Below are 18,410 nucleotides of genomic sequence, written 5' to 3'. Positions count from 1 at the left end.
CATGTTCATAATTACTGTTATCTGTTATTAATTTTAGGAAGAGAACATATTACATATACAGTGATATTAAATCACACAAACACAAGTATATATTCTTCTTCACAAAGAATATCTGCATTTATTTACTAGTTACAAGTCCCACCCCATAACTTGTTATAAAATCATATGGCATGCTAAAATAATATCATAGAAGATATAAATAATTAAATGAGATGAGTTTTAGTTCTTGTGATGTGGGAGGTCATCAGCAACAAGGAGGTAGAAAAGTCCCATAACACCACTATGCAGCTTAGTGTTGCTGTAGTCAACCTCCAAAGTCAAAACTTCACCATTAGAGATCTTGATAGAGCCAGGTTGAGGGTAGCAAGTTGTCATTCCCACCAGGTACCCTTTCTCATTTCCTGCTTCACTTCCATTTCCATATTTTGGTAGTGAATTGCATATAACTTTTCCATCCTGAAATTAATTAAATTCTCACACATTAATGTTTGATTAGTATGTTATGATCATAATATGTACTTAGAAAAGCTCTATAAAATACTATATCCATTTTTGCTTATAAACATATTTCACAATAAAAAGTAGTATTAACATCTATTAAAAAGAAAATTATAACAGTATTTCAGTTATGCTTATTTTAGTTATTTTTAGTAGTCTTACATATATATTTATCTGAATAGTGAGTGCCTATTTTTCATATTTTAATAAAATTGATTTATATGTATTTTTATAAATCATACACTTTTATTTTTATAATTGATGCTTATTTTTTTATATAAAATATATTTACTGAAAAAGAAGTGTATATATAACCAATGACGGATCCAAAAAATTTTAGTAATAGAAGAAATATATTTTAAAATAATTTTTGTTCAACATCGATATTTTGAAATTACAATGATGTATAAGTAATATTTTTTTTACATATATTTAGAATAATTATGTATAAGAGTTAAAATAAAGAATATCAATTAAAATTTAAGAGTGATACTATATTTATAAGTATTTTTGTAATTAAGTCCAACCAAGTTGGTACAAAGTCCATTGGAAAAAAATAGGTGCATATGTCACTACTTTTTTTCCGCGCTTTCTGTAGCACACAAATTTTTGTTGGAGAATACAAAAACTTATTGATACAGCACACAAATTTTCGAAGCATAACACAAACTTATTGATATAGCATACAAATTTTTGCTGCAGAATATATTTTGTTAGTGGGTTGAGTCAATATTCTAGTTATGTAGTCTTTCAAAAATTTCTATACTATACATCAAAATTTCTATACTATACACCAAAATTTATGTGTTGTACATATTTTATTGGTATAGCACACAAATTTATGCACATAACATACAATTTCTTTTGCAGTGAATGTATTTTGTTGGGTGAATTAATGTTCTAAGTATGTAATCTTCAAAAAATTTATGTGCTGTGCATCAAAATTTCTGTGTTATATATTAAGATTTTTGTGTTGTATACCACAATTTATGTGTTATGTGTATTTCATTAATATAGTATATAAATTTTTGCATATAGCATCCAAATTTTTGTTGCAAATGTATTTTGTTATTTAAGTGCTATGCATATTTTATTGGTTAGAAGAAAAAGAAGATAAAAATGACGAGATGATGATTATGATAATAAAAGAGAATGAAAAAAAAAATAAACAACAATAACATTAATAAAACAGACAGTAATAGCAGCAACAATAACAACAATAATAATAGCTATGACAATCACAGCGACGTTGAAAAAAAAATGCGAAAAAAATAAGATGAAACATTGCTAAATTTTTAAATATTGTTTGTAGATTTTGTGTAGGGTAGTCCTTAGCTCCCATTTTATAAGTCCACATGAAACATGAAACACAAGTCAAAAGGGACACAATTGACTTTGAAGTTTGAACCATCAAGCACGCTTACTTTTGTGTATACGTGATAAACATAAACTGATAATCCCTACAAATTACAAACTGCTGAATTCATACGTGCGTGTATGTGACATCATCATTGGATCAAGACAAGGAGATTGATATATTTTTTTTTTTTTATCAAAGATAGGAGACTCGAACCCGCAACTTCTTAATTGAGTATGGGGAGACTATGCCATTTGAGCTATTACTCATTGGCAAGGAGATTGATATTGTGATTTAGAAAAAGTATAAGTAGATAATAAAAATACTAAATAATATAAATAATGGATATATCAGATGTTCAATTCAATAAATATGTAAATAATTATGTTTATTATTTTTAATTGGATGGTTATTTCTTTTAATTCGATTTACTCATGTATAATTAACAATAGCTGAATGTTCAATTCACTAGATATGCAGATGATTATCCTAATATTAAAGTTTAGAAAATAATTTAGGAGTGGAATATTTTTTTTATTTTATTGAATCAATTTTAAAATTTATTATTTATATTATTTACAAAAGTCATTGTTTACCTAACAAAATCGTATGATTTATGATATTTATTAAGGAATTTTGATTTAGAATGGTGGTGTCTGAAAGGTATAATTTCAACATGGTGATTAGAGATATTTATCTATACTTTTCTTTTATGCTATTGTGGAATTTTAAAATGGGAGACATCGAAACCACCGATTTTTTAGTGGATAAATGGTCTTAATACAAAAATCGAATTAAGTGATTTGTATTATTTAATTTTCAAAAAATAAAAATAAATAATTAGACTCTTAGATCTACACTTTTCGAATTTTTTTAATCTAAATTAAAATTAATATTTAATTTTTTTTGGTGACTTAAATTAATATTTAATTTGGTTCTTAAAATTTAAGATTAGATTTAAATTTATCTCTAAAAATTAGAATGAACTCAATTTGTCTTCTAAAATTTATAATAATAATTTATGTTAATTCATGAACTGCTTTTCATAAATAGTGTGTTGATTTTACACATTAATTTGTTAAGATTTAGATTCTTAGCCTAGATTCTATATGATTAAGACTTCTTAAAAGTTTATTGACTCTTTAGCATTCTCACGAAAATGATAATAATAAATTTAATTTAAAAATTTTGTGACTCTAAAAGCAACAATCACATTTTTGGAACTCTAATGAATTTTGATCACACGAAAATTACGTAAAGAATCCAAATCACAACATATTAATGTACCAAATCAACACGTTGTTAACGGATATTAGAATTGATGTGACTGTGAATTATGATTGTAAATTTTGGAATCCAATTTGAGTCTATTAAAATTTTAAGAGTCAAATTAGATCTGACTTTAAATTTTATAGGCAAAATTGAATATTAACTCTAAGAATTTTCTGATAAAATATTTAATAGTCTTATTTTAAGTTTGTATTTTTTCAATAATAAATCGGATGGTCTTATTTGTTTAATATCAATTAAAGAAATTTATTCTATATAAATAAAAAAATTCATGCTTTTAATAACAATTAATATAGAAAAAATAGTCAAATTATGACGGCAAAACTCATATATTTTAAAATTGTAAATTTAATAATAATAATAATAATAATAATAATAATTAATTTTTTATTTTATTATTTTAATCAATTTCTTCTTTCCATCAGTGTAGATGATGTTTTTCTGAGTTACCTGGCCGTAGAGAGTTGAACCAATGCCACCAACATGTTCATGAGCAACACCATAAATGACATAACCTCCTTTGTTCATTGGAAGCTTTGTTCTCCTCACATCAACGCATTTACCTCCTCCATACTTGCAAGGCAAAACATCATACTCAACCTGCACCAAAATAAATAACTCTTGTTAGTTAATTACCCATCCAAACAATTCATAAATATCTAATTTTACATGAGAAAATTAAACCACAGGCTTGGTTTCTGAATAGTTGACCTAATTTTTTTTTTAGAATTTAATTTTCATTCAATTAGTATAATTTTTTTTATACAAACAACTAATCATGTATTATCACATCAGCAAAAATAATTAATTTTTAAATTAATTATTTCAAAAATTATCTAAATACATAACTCTGATTATATGTCTATGTAAAATTCTTTACATTATCAATGTATTAAAATTATTTTTTTTTTATTCGGTTTATATCTCAAAATTTTACATGTAATAAATTTTTATAAAAAATAAACTTTAAAATTTTCATTGTATATCCTCTGTCAAAATCATAAATTTTAGACATTAAATTTTTTTTATATAAGAAAAAACAACAAAACTACTCCATAACTAAAAATATTTGAACAAATTAAAATAAAAATATAAATTTTTTTCCTTAAATAATAATAAAAATATTTTTTTCTTGATCAAGCACTTCATTTACTAATTAAGAATAAACTACTATTTGTATCCATAAAAGATACAGACGCTGACAAATGTATCCATATAAAAATAAAATGACAATTGTAACTACGGAAGATGGCCTCCGTGTGCCAAGAGTACCCGGACGTTGGTTACATAATTGGTCCGTTAGGGTACTTTTGGCACACGGAAGCCATCTTCCGTGGTTAAAATTGTCGTTTTATTCTTATATAGATACATTTGTCAGCGTGATAATTTATTCTACTAATTAATTATTAAACTATATAAGCAAAAATTGAAATATGACTTACCAGGCAATTATGTGTGTTATTTTTGACAACATCAGTAACATCAAGCACATAAACCCTAAGAGGCAATATAAAGTGTTCCCAGGTGACCCACTTGACAGTGTATTTAAGATACAAGGTTCTGTTTTGAGGTTTGAATCCTTTCTTCAACAAGCATTGACTCTCATCAGGGCAACAAGTCAACCCTCCATGGTAACTTGGACTCAAAGGTTTTCCATCTGAATCTTTTGTTATGTTGAAGAGATCACACCTGCACTCAATGCACCCAATCTTGTCTTGGACACCCCTTGTGTCAATTGCATGAACATTTATTACCCATTTCTCATCATACCCTTCTGGAGGGTTTCCAGCTTCTATTGCATAAGGGTCTGGAATGTGTGTTTTTACTCCTCTTGTTTCTGATCCAACTCCAAAGTAATATGGAAGAGTATTGTATTGGCATAAGCCACTGTTTTGCACAATTTCAATACCTGAACAAGTACCATATAATATTAGTCTATTACTGTATAGTTGGCTTTTTTTTTTTTTTTTTCAAAAGTTATGAGTGAAATTCAAACTCGTAATCTATAAGGTAAGGTTTGTTTTGAGGTATTGAAATAGGAACCGAAAGATTGAGACTTAATATCATGTTTGTTGGTTTAGAGATTGCTACTAAAATTTCTGTCTCTGTCTTCAAAATTTCTGTATTTTAGTACTTCCAAAAAGTGGGGACACAGATGACTAAAATTTTTAGAGATGGAGACTAAAACTTTAATAACATTTTATACCTAAAATATCCTCATTTCAGTTAATTAATTTCAATTTTATTCTTTGTGCAAATTAAATTAGAACTCTTGTTTCAATTTCTGTCTCTTAGTCTTTCCGTCTTTATCTCTCCACCAAACACTACCTAAGTGAGTATAAAAGACTATGTCGTTTGAGTTATAACTCGTTAGCTACTGTATAGTTTTTTTTGTAACTTTTTAATCTTTTATTCGTGATTATATGAGTTTTATTAATGATTTTTTTTGTTATTTAGAAAAATTATAATGTCACTTTCAAATTGATAACGGTATTCATTTTTAATTATACTTCCAATTCTTATTTATCATATTAATATTCTTAATTTTTTGTTGTCATATCTATAAGGACGGTAAATAATTTTATAAGAAGATAAAAAAATATAATTAGGAAGCAGTAGCATTGTCAATTTAAAAATAATATTATCATTTCCTTTGAATTTAATCAGTGTAATAATTATGCAATTTTTTATATTTGAATATAATATTATATATTAGTAATTGAGATATAATAGGTTGTGTTTAGATTCTGTATTGAAACAGAGATATATTAAATATTAAATATTTTCTATATCCTCAATTTTAGAAAATACAGAATATATATAAATTTTTATTTCGGAGGCAATTTTTTCTTGTATTTTATACGTATCTTCGTTCTAAATAAATTTTTTATATTGTCTTACTAATATTATCAAATGCAAATGTTATAATACAAATATAAATTAGATACAGAAATATAGAAAACTAATTATTTTGTCTTATTTTTTAGATGAACAAAATATATAAAACATTTGTATCATGCTATTTTCTATAAGAAAAATATTAAAAAATTATCAAAATTTATTAATTTTGGCCATCAATTAACTATTAATATTTAAAAATACAAGCTAAAATATGTTATTGAATTATTAGATTAAAAAAAATGAAATGATAACTAAAAATAATGGTCAACAATAATAAATTATGATCACCCTCTAGCATTTTTCTTTTTATATATGTATTTTCAATTTGAATCTGTTATATATTACTTAATTAAGTCAACATCAAGATATAAACAAATTATAAAAAGAAATTAAAGAAAAAAAAAAAAAACAATACCTGGGTTTGTTTTTGTGGCATTTTTGGGTTGATGGTACTTCATAACAATCCAATGGTGAAGATAGGCCTCATAGAGAGGCACAGAGTTTCCTTTTTCATCAACTATTTCAGCATTGAAACTCTTTAGTGCAATATGGCCTCTTGGGAAATCAACATCGTAGTAAAATTTGTTGGAACTTTTCCCTGCTCCTATCTCAATCTTGGGAGATAAAAATACAGAAGTTTTTTCATTCACAAAGGCCCATGAATATGGCACTACTGTGCTTGATAACATCACTACCATTGCCCAACAACAATGATTTACATTCCACATCTTCATCTGTAATTAGCATATATATATAAAAAAAATGTTAAACAAATCTAGATAGTAACGAAGACATTATATATTTATATGCAATGTTAAGAAAATCGAACCCAATATCAAATTGGTGAAAAAAACACACATTCAAAGGTTTAATACTAATTTAACTCGATTCAAAATGGAATAATATCTTACTTTTATTTGATTTCTCCTCGGTTTTTACTATATAAACTATTTAAGAAACATATAGAATTGGATTGGAAATTTGGAATTTGATTTAACTGGGCAGTTTTATCCGATGCTCTGAACTATATGACAAAAAAGAAAAGCATATGTTATATTTATTATCATGCCAATATCTAAAGATAAAGTTATTAGGTATGTATACATCTACACAAAACTAAGGTAGTTCTAATTAGTTAAGGCAAAGAGAAAGCTAGCAATGGTTTGATTATAAAGTCAACGTGCATATAGAGTAGTAGGTATTCTATAACTGAAATTCGAAAGGGGCATGCTCAAGTGAATTGTTAATAAGATAGAAGATGGAATGAAGAAGCGTACCTCAAATAGTTTCCCCTTCCAAAAGAATATAATGATTAGTTATTAATATGAAAGAAGGAAAATCAATACAACAACGAATTTATAGACCAACACCAAGAGAAAGTATGCGTGTATATATATATATATATATGATTAAAGGAGAGGTTGCTTCTATATGGGTGTTTTTACTTGTGAATTGCAAATATATCTTTTTTTATCATTCAAAAGAATCTATTTGTAATAATTATTCCTTATTTTTATCCATTTGGTCAATGTCCTCTCACATCACCATTGTGTATTGTTATTTACCATTGTTCCATTTTTTTAAAAAATTTAAAATAAATACAAATCCTTTATTATTGCTACAAAGAGAGTTTTATAGTATATTTTTTAGTGTTTGTTTCTAGTGCAATTAAATTACGTAATATCTATTTTTTGCTGAAAAACAAAAGAGGTACTCTCATAGGTTTTGTCTTGGTATCATATTTATACTGTTGTATTAAATAATTTCGGTGGAAAAACTACCAAAAATATCCATAAAGTTTACGAATGCTGACAAAAGTACCTATAAACTAAAGAAATTAACGCTGTACCCATAAAAGATGGGTTCCGTATAACAAAAGTATCCAAATCCTAATTTTTTGTTGATTTTTTAATAAAATTCCTAAACTACCCCACCCTAACCCCATTCTACCGTCACTCCCTCTCTTCTCTTCTTCCTCTCTCCTCACTTATCCCTCAAAAATACTCACAGAGTCACAGAAACACTCCTACTACCTCCTCATTGCCGTCCGCCACCTATCTAATCCATTACCGCCAATCTCTTCCCCTCTCACTGCTTCTCCCTCTCACTATTGAGGTGACTACAACACCTTCATCGCATACCTGTGACCCAACTTGAGGAGAATGCTATCGTGGCGCGCCTGTTGTAGCCGAGGAGAATGTCGTCGTGGCGCGTCTGACCCAGCTGAGGAAAACACCGTCGTCGCACACCTGAGAAGAGAGAGGGGTCGTGGTACTCTTGCATGCAAAAAGCGGGTTCGAAAAAAAAAATCAGAGAAGAAAGGGAGGCGGCACTGTGGATGGAGGTTCTGCCATTGACGATGTTACAGTCGGCCGGCGAAGAAAAATGTATTTCTTTTTTTTTTAAATATTTTTATTTTATTTTTCTTCTTTTCAGAAATTGATTTAGTTACTAAAAAAAATGATACTGTTCTACTTTTTTTTAAATCTGCTTCTATTTTTTATGAAGGCTGAGATTGAGTTACAGAAGATCCAGTTGATGGCTACTTCTACTTCTGATTTTTTTTGAAATAAATTTCAAATTAGATGAATGGATTTGTTGATTTTATATGGTTGATGGCTTTTTCTATTTCTAGTTTTGCTAAAGTGAATTGAAATTGGATGAATAAATTTGAAAATTTTTATATTTTGAGTATTTTTTGGTGCTTGATTAATTTGGTTTGGGTATGAATTATAAACTTATGAGTGAATCGATTGAGGTCCGATCCTCTACCACCACCACCACTACCATTGATTTCGGTCTGATTTGTTGTAGGAGTAGTTTTGGACTCCATGGCAAGAGTTGGTGCAAATTAAGTATGAAAGGTTGAAAATGTGAGTTGAAGTTGAGTCTAGGATAGTTTAGAAATTTTATTAAAAAATCAACAAAAAATTAAAATTTGGATACTTTTGTCTTACGGAACCCATCTTTCATGGGTACAGTGTTAATTTTCTTAGTTTATGGGTACTTTTGTCAGCGTTCGTAAACTTAGAGAAAGAAAGGGGTTGAATTTATAGTCTTCAAAAGGAAGAAGGGACAAAATTACACCTGAAAGTTCATACGCTGGACAGTAATACACTTGAATAATTTAATGAGTCACGCGTGCACAGTAATTATACACTTCGGCAGACACAATCATCATTCCGGCCATCAGCATGTGGCGTGATTAGTTTGAGTGGACATGTGGCTCTATTTTATCCTTGCTGGCACGTTCAGATTCAGTGAGGTGGCCATTTAGTGCCAACTCAGAAAAAATATTTTAATTTAATGATTAATTCCAGTAAACCCTTCGTTCTCTTTTATCTTTAGAAGGAAGATGGTCTGTGTTGAAACCCTAACACCTTAACCAAGTAATTCTTAAGAACATGGCCTCACTCAAGAAAAAATCGAGATCTTTATTCCTAAATTGTGGCAGCGCTGTTGGTGGCGGGTCTTCGTTGTTGAGGAACAAGAAGAAGAAGTAGTTTGAGTACAACAATGGCAAGTGCTTGCACGGATTTGAAGCTGTGGTACTCAAGTCTGGAACAGAGTAGAATCCAGACAGATTATTTCTGCGATGTCCTTTGTGGGAGGTAGGTTTCGAAATTGCGTTTCTTCTTGTTATTGGCATTATCCGTTTGTTTCCTTCTTCACCCCCCTTGGATTGTTGTGTCTAATCTTCAGAGTGCTGAACGTCATTGTGAGTATTTTGTTTGGCTTGACGAAGTAGAAGGAAAAACTAGAAACATGGGGGCAGAGGTTGTATCTGAAGAAAGGTCATTGAAACAATCATACAAGAAGATGATTGAACTTACAGAGTGTTCCAGCAAGTTGGAAGAAAATGTGCAACAGTTACAGAGGACAGTTGATATGATTATGGGTGAAATAACTTGTATTCAGAATATGGTTATGGGTGTTTATTTAGGGTTGGATTTTTGGGCATTATTGATTGTGATGATATATTCTCAGAAGTGAGGATCATGTGTAATAACTGTCAAAGTTTCATTGAATAAATGGAAGAAAAAAAACCTCACCTTTTTTGTGAATCACATATTGTAAGTGGTGTAACATCAACCATTGACATAAGAGAAAAATATAAACATGTGAGAAATAGGTTTAAAACAAGCAATTCATAACCAAGCTGACTCATACAATATCCAACAACATCATTTCAATCAGAAGTCTTTGCTTTATTGTAATCACAAAACAGGCAGAATAGTGACCATAATCATTGAGTTTTCATACAAGCCAGAAATACCTAATTAACAAGCAAAGTCACAATGTATATAACATAACATACCACATACTACTAGATTACAAAAAAAGTTCCAAGGTTTATGATGATAAACAAAACAGCCTTCTCCACACACAAAAAAAAAGTTCCAAGGTTTAAAAGTTCTATGTCTCTGTTGCAGCCTCTTGCATGGTCCCACCTTCACTTGGGCAACCTTGATCAGTTGCTGCAGCTGGGCCATTGGTTCTCCTAGAAACTCCTCTGGGGACTAGCTTTGATGGTCTTGGACCCGAATTTGGTTGTTGTCTCAGAGTTGGAGTTGGCATAAACTGTTCAAATCTCTGCCTCATAGCTGGACTTGCAGCATTCATGGTTTCAGTGGACACCACAGGGTTAGACTTGGGTCTTGGAGCAGCATCATTAGGGTTCTGTTGTTGGGGTTGTGGTGGCTGTGTAGGGTTATTAGTAGCAGCAGCAGCTTCCTCTGCCTCCATAGCTGCAACCTCATCATTCATATAAGCCTGCTTCTTCTCATAACCCCTACTATTTTGTGACCACTCTACAACATATAAACATGAGAGAGTGTAAATATAACAGTATGAGTAATCTCTAGAAATAATACATAAAACATGATATTCATACCTCTCCACAGTATTTGTAAATGATTGTTCCATATCTCCTTTTAAGCTTATGTGGGTTGAAATTTGGCCTAGCCTCATTTTTCTCCTTTCTTCTCTTTTTTGTTGGTCTGCCAATGGGTGTCTTATAATGAGGGGGCAGTGGAGGATAACCTTTAGCTTTCTCCCAAAATTCTTTGCTTGGTACAGGGTTGATGTTATGTTGATATGTTGAGTTATATGCAGCCATTCCCAGCCAGTTATGAATCTGGTCTTTTGGCCTACGACCCCTCAGAGCAAGTGCTGCACAAGCGTGTCTGCAAGGCAAGCCTGTGAGCTGCCAAAATCGACAGGTGCACTTCTGATTTCCCAAGTCAACAGTAACCTTAGTAGGATGCTTCTCAACCTCATATATTTCTCCATTGTCATCCCCTGCCCATGTGAGAGTCCATTTATTACTTTCTTCCTTCTCTCTCTCAAGCCTGCTAAGTTGCCTTGGTGCAACAGAACCAACATAGCCACTTAGAGACTTTTTGTTCCTCGCCATAACCCTCATGATATGAACTCTGACTTCCTCTAACATTGTTATGATTGGCTTGCCTCTGTATTTAAGAATCTTACCATTGAAAGTCTCATAGTTGTTAGTGACATTGTCCACCTTAGGCCACTCACTGAAATGTGCCTTTGTCCAAGTTTTTGGGTCAGTTGATCTAAGTATTCCCAGGTAGCATTGTTGATTCCCTTTAACCTCATCATTGCAGCCTCAAATTTAGTAACAGTTGTGGCTCTACAACATTCCCACACTGCTCCTTTCAACTGTTTATCCTTCCATCTTTTAGTGAAGTTGGCCCAAATGTGCATTGCACAAAGACGATGATGCACTCCCGGCATAACCTGCTCCATGGCTAGTATCAGACCCTGCGTTCACACAGACAACAACAATTAACAAGCTGAGTGATACAAATCAACTAGAAAACAACATTTAACAATTACCTTCTGTTGGTCACTCATGAAGTTCCAACCATGCACTCTATAGTTTTTCAAATCATGATGCAGGAGTTCTAGAAACCATCTCCAGTTATCTCTTGTCTCTGAGTCAACGACTGCATATGCAATGGGAAAGATCTGATTGTTAGCATCTTGTCCCACTGCTGTAAGCAATTGCCCACCGTAGTAACCTTTTAGAAATGTACCATCAAGTCCAATAAATGGTCTGCAACCTTGTATGAAACTTTTTTTGCAAGCGTCAAAACATATGTATAGTCTCTTAAAGAGCGGGAGGGAATCAGGCATAAGGGTAGTGTCCATATCAATAGTTGCTCCTCGATTAGCTGTCAACATGGCTAGTATGTAATCCCTCAACTCAGCATACTGCTCCCTCTCCGAGCCCTCAATATTCTCCCTTGCCTTCTTCATTGCCCTCTGTATTTTCTTGTAGTTGATGGTTACATTGAACTCTCTCCTAAACCATGCCTCAGCTTCAGATGTTTTAAAGTCCCTTTGGTCCCTCAACTTCTCCTCCAGCTATTCAATAACCCACTTTCTATCAGCTGACTTATTGGTGTGGCTTCGTGCACAAACATATTGGTTGACAAACGTCTTAACTTGAAAACTCTTTGGTTCATTAGACCTGGAACAGTAGATAGTCCAGGGACAGTTGGCCTCACAACAAATTGCCTTACACTTCATTGGTTCCACTCGGCTAAACATGATACTCCTTCCAATTTGTATGTTGAACTTCCAATTTGGCATTATGAAGGTGTGACTGGAGCACATATTGTATTTTCGAATTTGTACTTTTTGGCGGCTATCTGGCATTGGGTCTACTAGAATCTAAAAATCTTTTGTAATGAATGTACATGCAAATCCTCTTTGAATTTGTCAAAAATATTTGGAATTCATTTATTTTTTGTAGGAGTGGCTTGTTTTGGTTTTGGCGCATTTCATATTACAGGATTGTATGATCCTAGAATATGGGTATCCGATCTTTATAGTCTAACCAAAAAGAAGGGTTCAATCCATAAATCCCGCATAGCCTGTATAAGGTTTTGATCCTTTTGTTTCAGGAGAAATAGCTTCCTCATATTGTAGCAAGAACATTGGACATATTGGCAAACCTTTTCCATTTTAGTGTACATCTATCCCAACGTCTATATAAAGAATTGTATATGAGAAATATTGAAACTGTCCTTTCTAATAGTATTACTGTTATATTTTTTGTAATTTTTGTTGTTGCTGGAATTAGGTTATATGGTTTAGCAATAACTCTAATTAAATTATTTGACCCCCACTCGTTCTCAATGGAATTAAGGATACTTCCAACAAAAAATATATCGACGAGTTAGTGCTGGACTAACTGAAAATAAAAATTTATCAGAAATTTGGTCTAAAATTTTTGAAAATTTAATTTTTTATGATTACATCAGTAATAATTCTATAAACGAGGGCTTATTTAGAGCAGACTCAACGAATAATGAAAATGGAATAACGAGATCGATTGGTTAGGACATCTTATTTTTATTTAGAGATAAAGAAGAACGTGAATTTTTTGTAAGATACGTATGCTTATTTTTTTGAGACATTTCTAGTTATTTTGATAGATGAAGACAAAATTATTAGAGTCAATATTTCTTTTCGAAGAGCAGAATAAAAATATAGTATTAAACAAGTAGATATGACGATTAAATTCTATAATTATAAACTCAACGAAATCGTTATAATATTTCTGCTATAAAAAAATATGTTAAACATGTTAATTGAATAAAATTTTTAAATTAAATTGTGCCAATTTGAAATCAAATAGTATTTTTTGCAGCAGTCAAAGGGATTGGTTTTTGAACATATTTCGCTTGCTCTTCTCTTTTTTTCCAGACACATTTCACATGGCGTTAGAATTTTGTTCCAAAATATTTTCATTGGCATCGATTTTAATTTGGACGCTCAAATAGAATTTAAAATATTTTAAAAATTGACCGATCTAACTATAAAAAGATAAATAGTCTGATTTGAATAAAATATTTTTTTTTTGTTTTTTCAATTAAACTTTTATTTGGGATAATTTAAATTAAAATTATAATAAATTTCATTAATCTTAATTTAAATGATTATATTTTTTTACTCTAATCTAATAAACCGGCGTGAAAGATATATATATAATGCATTGGAGGTGTTCTAAGCAATGACGCCCACAAAACTTTAATAATAATAATAGTAATAATAATAAGTTTGAATATATAAACAAAAATTCATTTGATTTTGCTTCAAGCAACTAAGAAGCCAGAAAAGCGAACTAAGAGGTGGTAGCGGCATTTGACTAATTTATAACATAAACTCATTGACTAATTGCATTGAATATTTTGCATGTGTTCACATTCATTTTATGTGGTTTTTTTTTTAATAATTATTACTTGAAATTTATGTAAATTTACCGCAGGTCCGCCCACGAAAGTTGAGTTATGTTTATGTTCAACAAACAATAAATTTACAAAAAAAATTGAGTTAAATCTTAAAATAGTTCTCAACTTTGCATTCGAATTTTAAAATAATTTTTAAAATTAATAATTATTTAAATTTATCTCTAAAATTATCTTTCGAGATTCATAGTAGTCCCTAAAATAATTTTCATTCATCCTTATTCTTGGAAATTATTTTAGGGACTACTATGAGCTTTGGAGAATAATTTCAGGAACGAATTTAAATAACTAATAATTCCAGAGATTACTTTCAGGCTCGAGTGTAAGTTTAGGGACTAATTTAAAATTTAACTCAAAAAATTTCAATTCTAACCTATAAAATATATTCAATTAAATTTATGCATGTGTTTAGATAATTCTTAAGTAGTTAAGTATATATTTATTTTTCTCTAGCCATAATTTATTTTATTTTGGCTATTGGTCATGCTTAGTGGCTAAGCCATCCATATTCCTCTCCACCATTATGTTCATTTTATACTTGTAAATAAATACTAGAAGTTTGTTTGACTTTCCACGGTTATTTATGTAGAATGACACGTCTAGCATGTTTTTTATTGTTGTCCTTCTTGGACAACAAGCAATTTAGATTTTGGCATCACAATTCACAAGTCAACAATGATAATCAATCATCAGACTGACATATGCATTTATTTTATGTATTATAGATGATTATTAGACTCAACAATTTCCTCACTTTGACATTGCATCTCTAGAAAATTTTCATGGAATAAACAACTGTAATTTCGCACTGAGGACATGGTGTTGTTGAATCGTTCAAGTGCTAGTCATTTTCATCTTCGTGTATTCACAACGCTATGTATGATTTTGCTTGCATTATTTTTGAAAATCCTTGCTTAACCTATCTTATTGTTTCATCAATTCTTAGGCCTAATATAATAATCAATGGATTCATGATGATAACCCGAGATTGCTACTCTTTTTTGGGGTCAATAGGAATTTTGGATTGATCCATATCTTAGCATTACGATATTTTTGTGTAAGCATACTTTTAATTTTTAACATATACTATTTAGGTAGGAGAAATTTAAAGGTCACCATTTTTAGTGTAAAAAAGTAAAAAGTTGTCTAATTTTAGTTTAAAGACAAAAATAAAAAAAATGTCAGTCATCTAATATTTTTATGTAGATATATTTAAAATTAAAGTAAAAGTATGTAAGATACACTTATATAATTCTATCAACTTTATTGTTAGCATTTTAAAATATAAACTGAAAAATGTTATTTATTTACTTTTGGTTAATAAACGGGGCCATAAAAGTATCTTTCTAGTTTCTACAATTGTGCCTTTTTCTTTTGGACATGCAACAGTTGTATTAAAAATTAAAGTGAGAGTATGAGTTGGGCTATTTAAAAAACATTGTAAATTGGAAGGCCCAAATTTTTCTCTAGATACGCATCAGGTAGGCCCAAATACATTGAGTGTAGGGTCTGGAGAAATAAAAAAAAGTATAAAGGTAAACAAACTTTGCAGCTGAAATGAGTTAATACTCAATTTGGTCCTTGAACTTATACTGAGTCTTAATTTAGTCTCTAAAATTTTAATTGCTTTTATTTAGTTTCTAAAATTTATAAACGTGCCTCGTATTAATTCCTGAGATGATTTTTAGTATAAAAACGTTAATAGAGCGTTGTTATAGACTATCAAATATCACGTTAAAACTTGTAAAATAATGTAGTTTTAGTTTTGGCATTTAAATAGCTCAAAAACGGTATCATATCATTTATTTTGTTAGGTAAAATTTTAATAAACACCATTTACGATGTTGTTTTTGGATTATTTGAATGTCAAAACTAAAACGACATCATTTTACAAAGTTTAGTGTGGCATCCTACTGTTCACGATAATATTCCGTTAACGTTTGTACGTTAAAAATTATTTCAAAAACTAATATAAATTATGTTCACAAAATTTAAAAATTAAATAAAGACAATTAAAATTTTAGAGAATAAATTATAATTTACATACAAATTCAAAAACTAAATTAAAAGCTGAAATCTAGTTCAATTGGTAAAATCATGTGCCTCTTCCGCATTCGGATTTAAACTTTTGGCCAATGCCCCGTTGGGGCTGTCCAATCCATCTTATCCTACCTATATTTAATATTAGTTCATGAGTTGTTTAGGATGGGATAAGAACAAAGGGAGTATATTTGATGGGACACGACACGTCATTACGTCAGCTTCACGGCACATTGTTGATGTAAATAAATGTATAGTCAGCACTACTGCGAGCAGTTAGTGGAAATTATTGGATATTCTCAAAAGTATTATTGTATAAAGAAATCTAAAATATTTTAATTTCAATAAAATAATATTTGATTAAAAAATAATTATCCCCTTAGTTTTGTTAGTTTTACAAATTTTTTAATTAAATTTCTATCCTTTAAAAATTTATTATTAAAAATAAGAGACTAAATTAAAAAAAAATTTATATATTATTAAATGTATTCAAATTATTTTAAATAATATAATATAAAAGAGTATTTATAAATATTAAACGTAATATCTTATAATAAATACTCAGATATGTTAAATAATAGTAATTGATTATAATTATATTTTAACATTTATAACTATATTTTTATATCCAATAACATTTTTAATTAAATGTTTATAATCGTTTTTTCTGCCTTATATTAGAAAAATTGTGGAGTATTATTAAATAAACTTTTAAAATATAAAAATTTAATTAAAATTTTGGTATAATAAATTTAAAAAAATACTAGCAACGTTTTCTAACTTTTGAGGGGTTATACTTATATCAAAGTAAAATACGATCCTGATTGAGGCATATTAAATTTTTTTCAAAAGAAAATATTTTTTTTATCATAAAGAATGTAAGTATAAATAACTTTAATTGTGAAATTTTAAACCAATTTTGTAGTCATAAAAAATTAATTAATTTGACAAAATTAATGGAGATGTTTGATAATATTACTCAACAAATTACTCATTTCAAATAATTTTATCTAATTAACCTAATATAAATATTGAAATAATTTATCTTTAACGACAAATCTCTAAAACACAATATTTATATACATAATTTTTCGTATACATACCATGTATACAAAGTATTACGATGGGTAACCGGATAATTTTTCGTATACATACCATGTATATAAAGTGTTACGATGGGTAACCGGAGATTAATGGGCTGGATAGTATTGGTTGGCCCAAACGTATGAGAAATGAGGTCTGCAGATGGATTGACGATCCCCAGGCTCCGTCCGACCTGTTCGTGAGAGGTGAGGGGAGTGGTACCTGCAAAGACACTCCGATGCCGAAGTCAGCAAAGGGAGCAAAACAGGTCTAGAGAGTATTGGGACTTAGTGATACCTGAGGAGCGTCAGGGTATTTATAGTGGTGATCCAATAATCACCGTTGGTGTAGTTCCGTTATTCATGGGGAATAACTGTCCCTTTATCTTAGGGAAATTGAGATATGGCTCCAGGAAGTGGGTAGAGAGATTTTAGGGATAGTTACTCATTTGAATGGGTATCTTATCTGCCAGATAATCTTCGTCCCGACTTCTTTAGAGCAAGTCGTGATAAGAACCGATTTCGCGGGGTGAGGGTCGGTATAGAGCAAGGCTTAATCCTTTGGATTGGGCCTTTCGTTTGGACCTGTGCCTTATCATTGGACCAGAGAATGAACACAAAAATTATCAAATCAATCCCTTTAAATAATTAACATAGTCTAACCAATAACAAATTAATAAATATTTTTAAATTTTATTTCATAATTCATACTAAGTATTTATATTAAGAGACATTTTATTATATAAATTAAAATTATACAAAAAAAATAATTTTTTTTATAATTATTTTTTATTATTTTATTATTATTCAAAATATAAATCTTAATTTTTTTAATTTCTCTTTTATTCTATAAAAAAAATCTATAAACTTATTTTTACTATATAATTCACCTTATATTAATTATCATTAATTAGTAATGATTTAAATTTTATTTTTAAAAAATATAAAATTAATAATTAT

General features: G+C 29.7%; 2 protein-coding genes across 4 annotated transcripts; both read right to left on the bottom strand.

The window, feature by feature from the left end:
• Positions 1 to 2: 2 nt before the first annotated feature.
• LOC112741476 (uncharacterized) lies at positions 3 to 7,467 on the bottom strand. 3 transcript variants are annotated; one of them, XM_025790488.2, is made up of 5 exons: positions 7,324 to 7,467; positions 6,462 to 6,780; positions 4,588 to 5,054; positions 3,596 to 3,745; positions 3 to 456 (listed from the first exon to the last, which is right to left on the bottom strand). In XM_025790488.2, exons 2-5 carry the CDS (start codon positions 6,778 to 6,780, stop codon positions 220 to 222), a joined length of 1,173 nt encoding a protein of 390 aa, XP_025646273.1. In that variant the 5' UTR covers positions 7,324 to 7,467; the 3' UTR covers positions 3 to 219. The 3 variants fall into 3 exon arrangements, with proteins under 3 accessions (XP_025646273.1, XP_025646274.1, XP_072069854.1); XM_025790489.3 differs by lacking the exon at positions 7,324 to 7,467 and adding an exon at positions 6,958 to 7,076; XM_072213753.1 differs by lacking the exon at positions 7,324 to 7,467 and having other exon boundaries at positions 6,462 to 6,786.
• Positions 7,468 to 10,462: 2,995 nt separating this feature from the next.
• LOC112742229 (uncharacterized) lies at positions 10,463 to 12,331 on the bottom strand. The gene is made up of 4 exons (XM_025791466.1): positions 11,909 to 12,331; positions 11,574 to 11,833; positions 11,090 to 11,517; positions 10,463 to 10,857 (listed from the first exon to the last, which is right to left on the bottom strand). The coding sequence occupies exons 1-4, from the start codon at positions 12,329 to 12,331 to the stop codon at positions 10,463 to 10,465; spliced, it is 1,506 nt and encodes a 501-aa protein (XP_025647251.1).
• Between the last annotated feature and the right edge of the window lie 6,079 nt (positions 12,332 to 18,410).

Source organism: Arachis hypogaea, chromosome 14 (assembly GCF_003086295.3).
Source record: "Arachis hypogaea cultivar Tifrunner chromosome 14, arahy.Tifrunner.gnm2.J5K5, whole genome shotgun sequence".
Lineage (NCBI taxonomy): Eukaryota > Viridiplantae > Streptophyta > Magnoliopsida > Fabales > Fabaceae > Arachis > Arachis hypogaea.
Note: the sequence above shows the minus strand (reverse complement) of the source record. Positions and strands in the feature narration are given on the sequence as shown.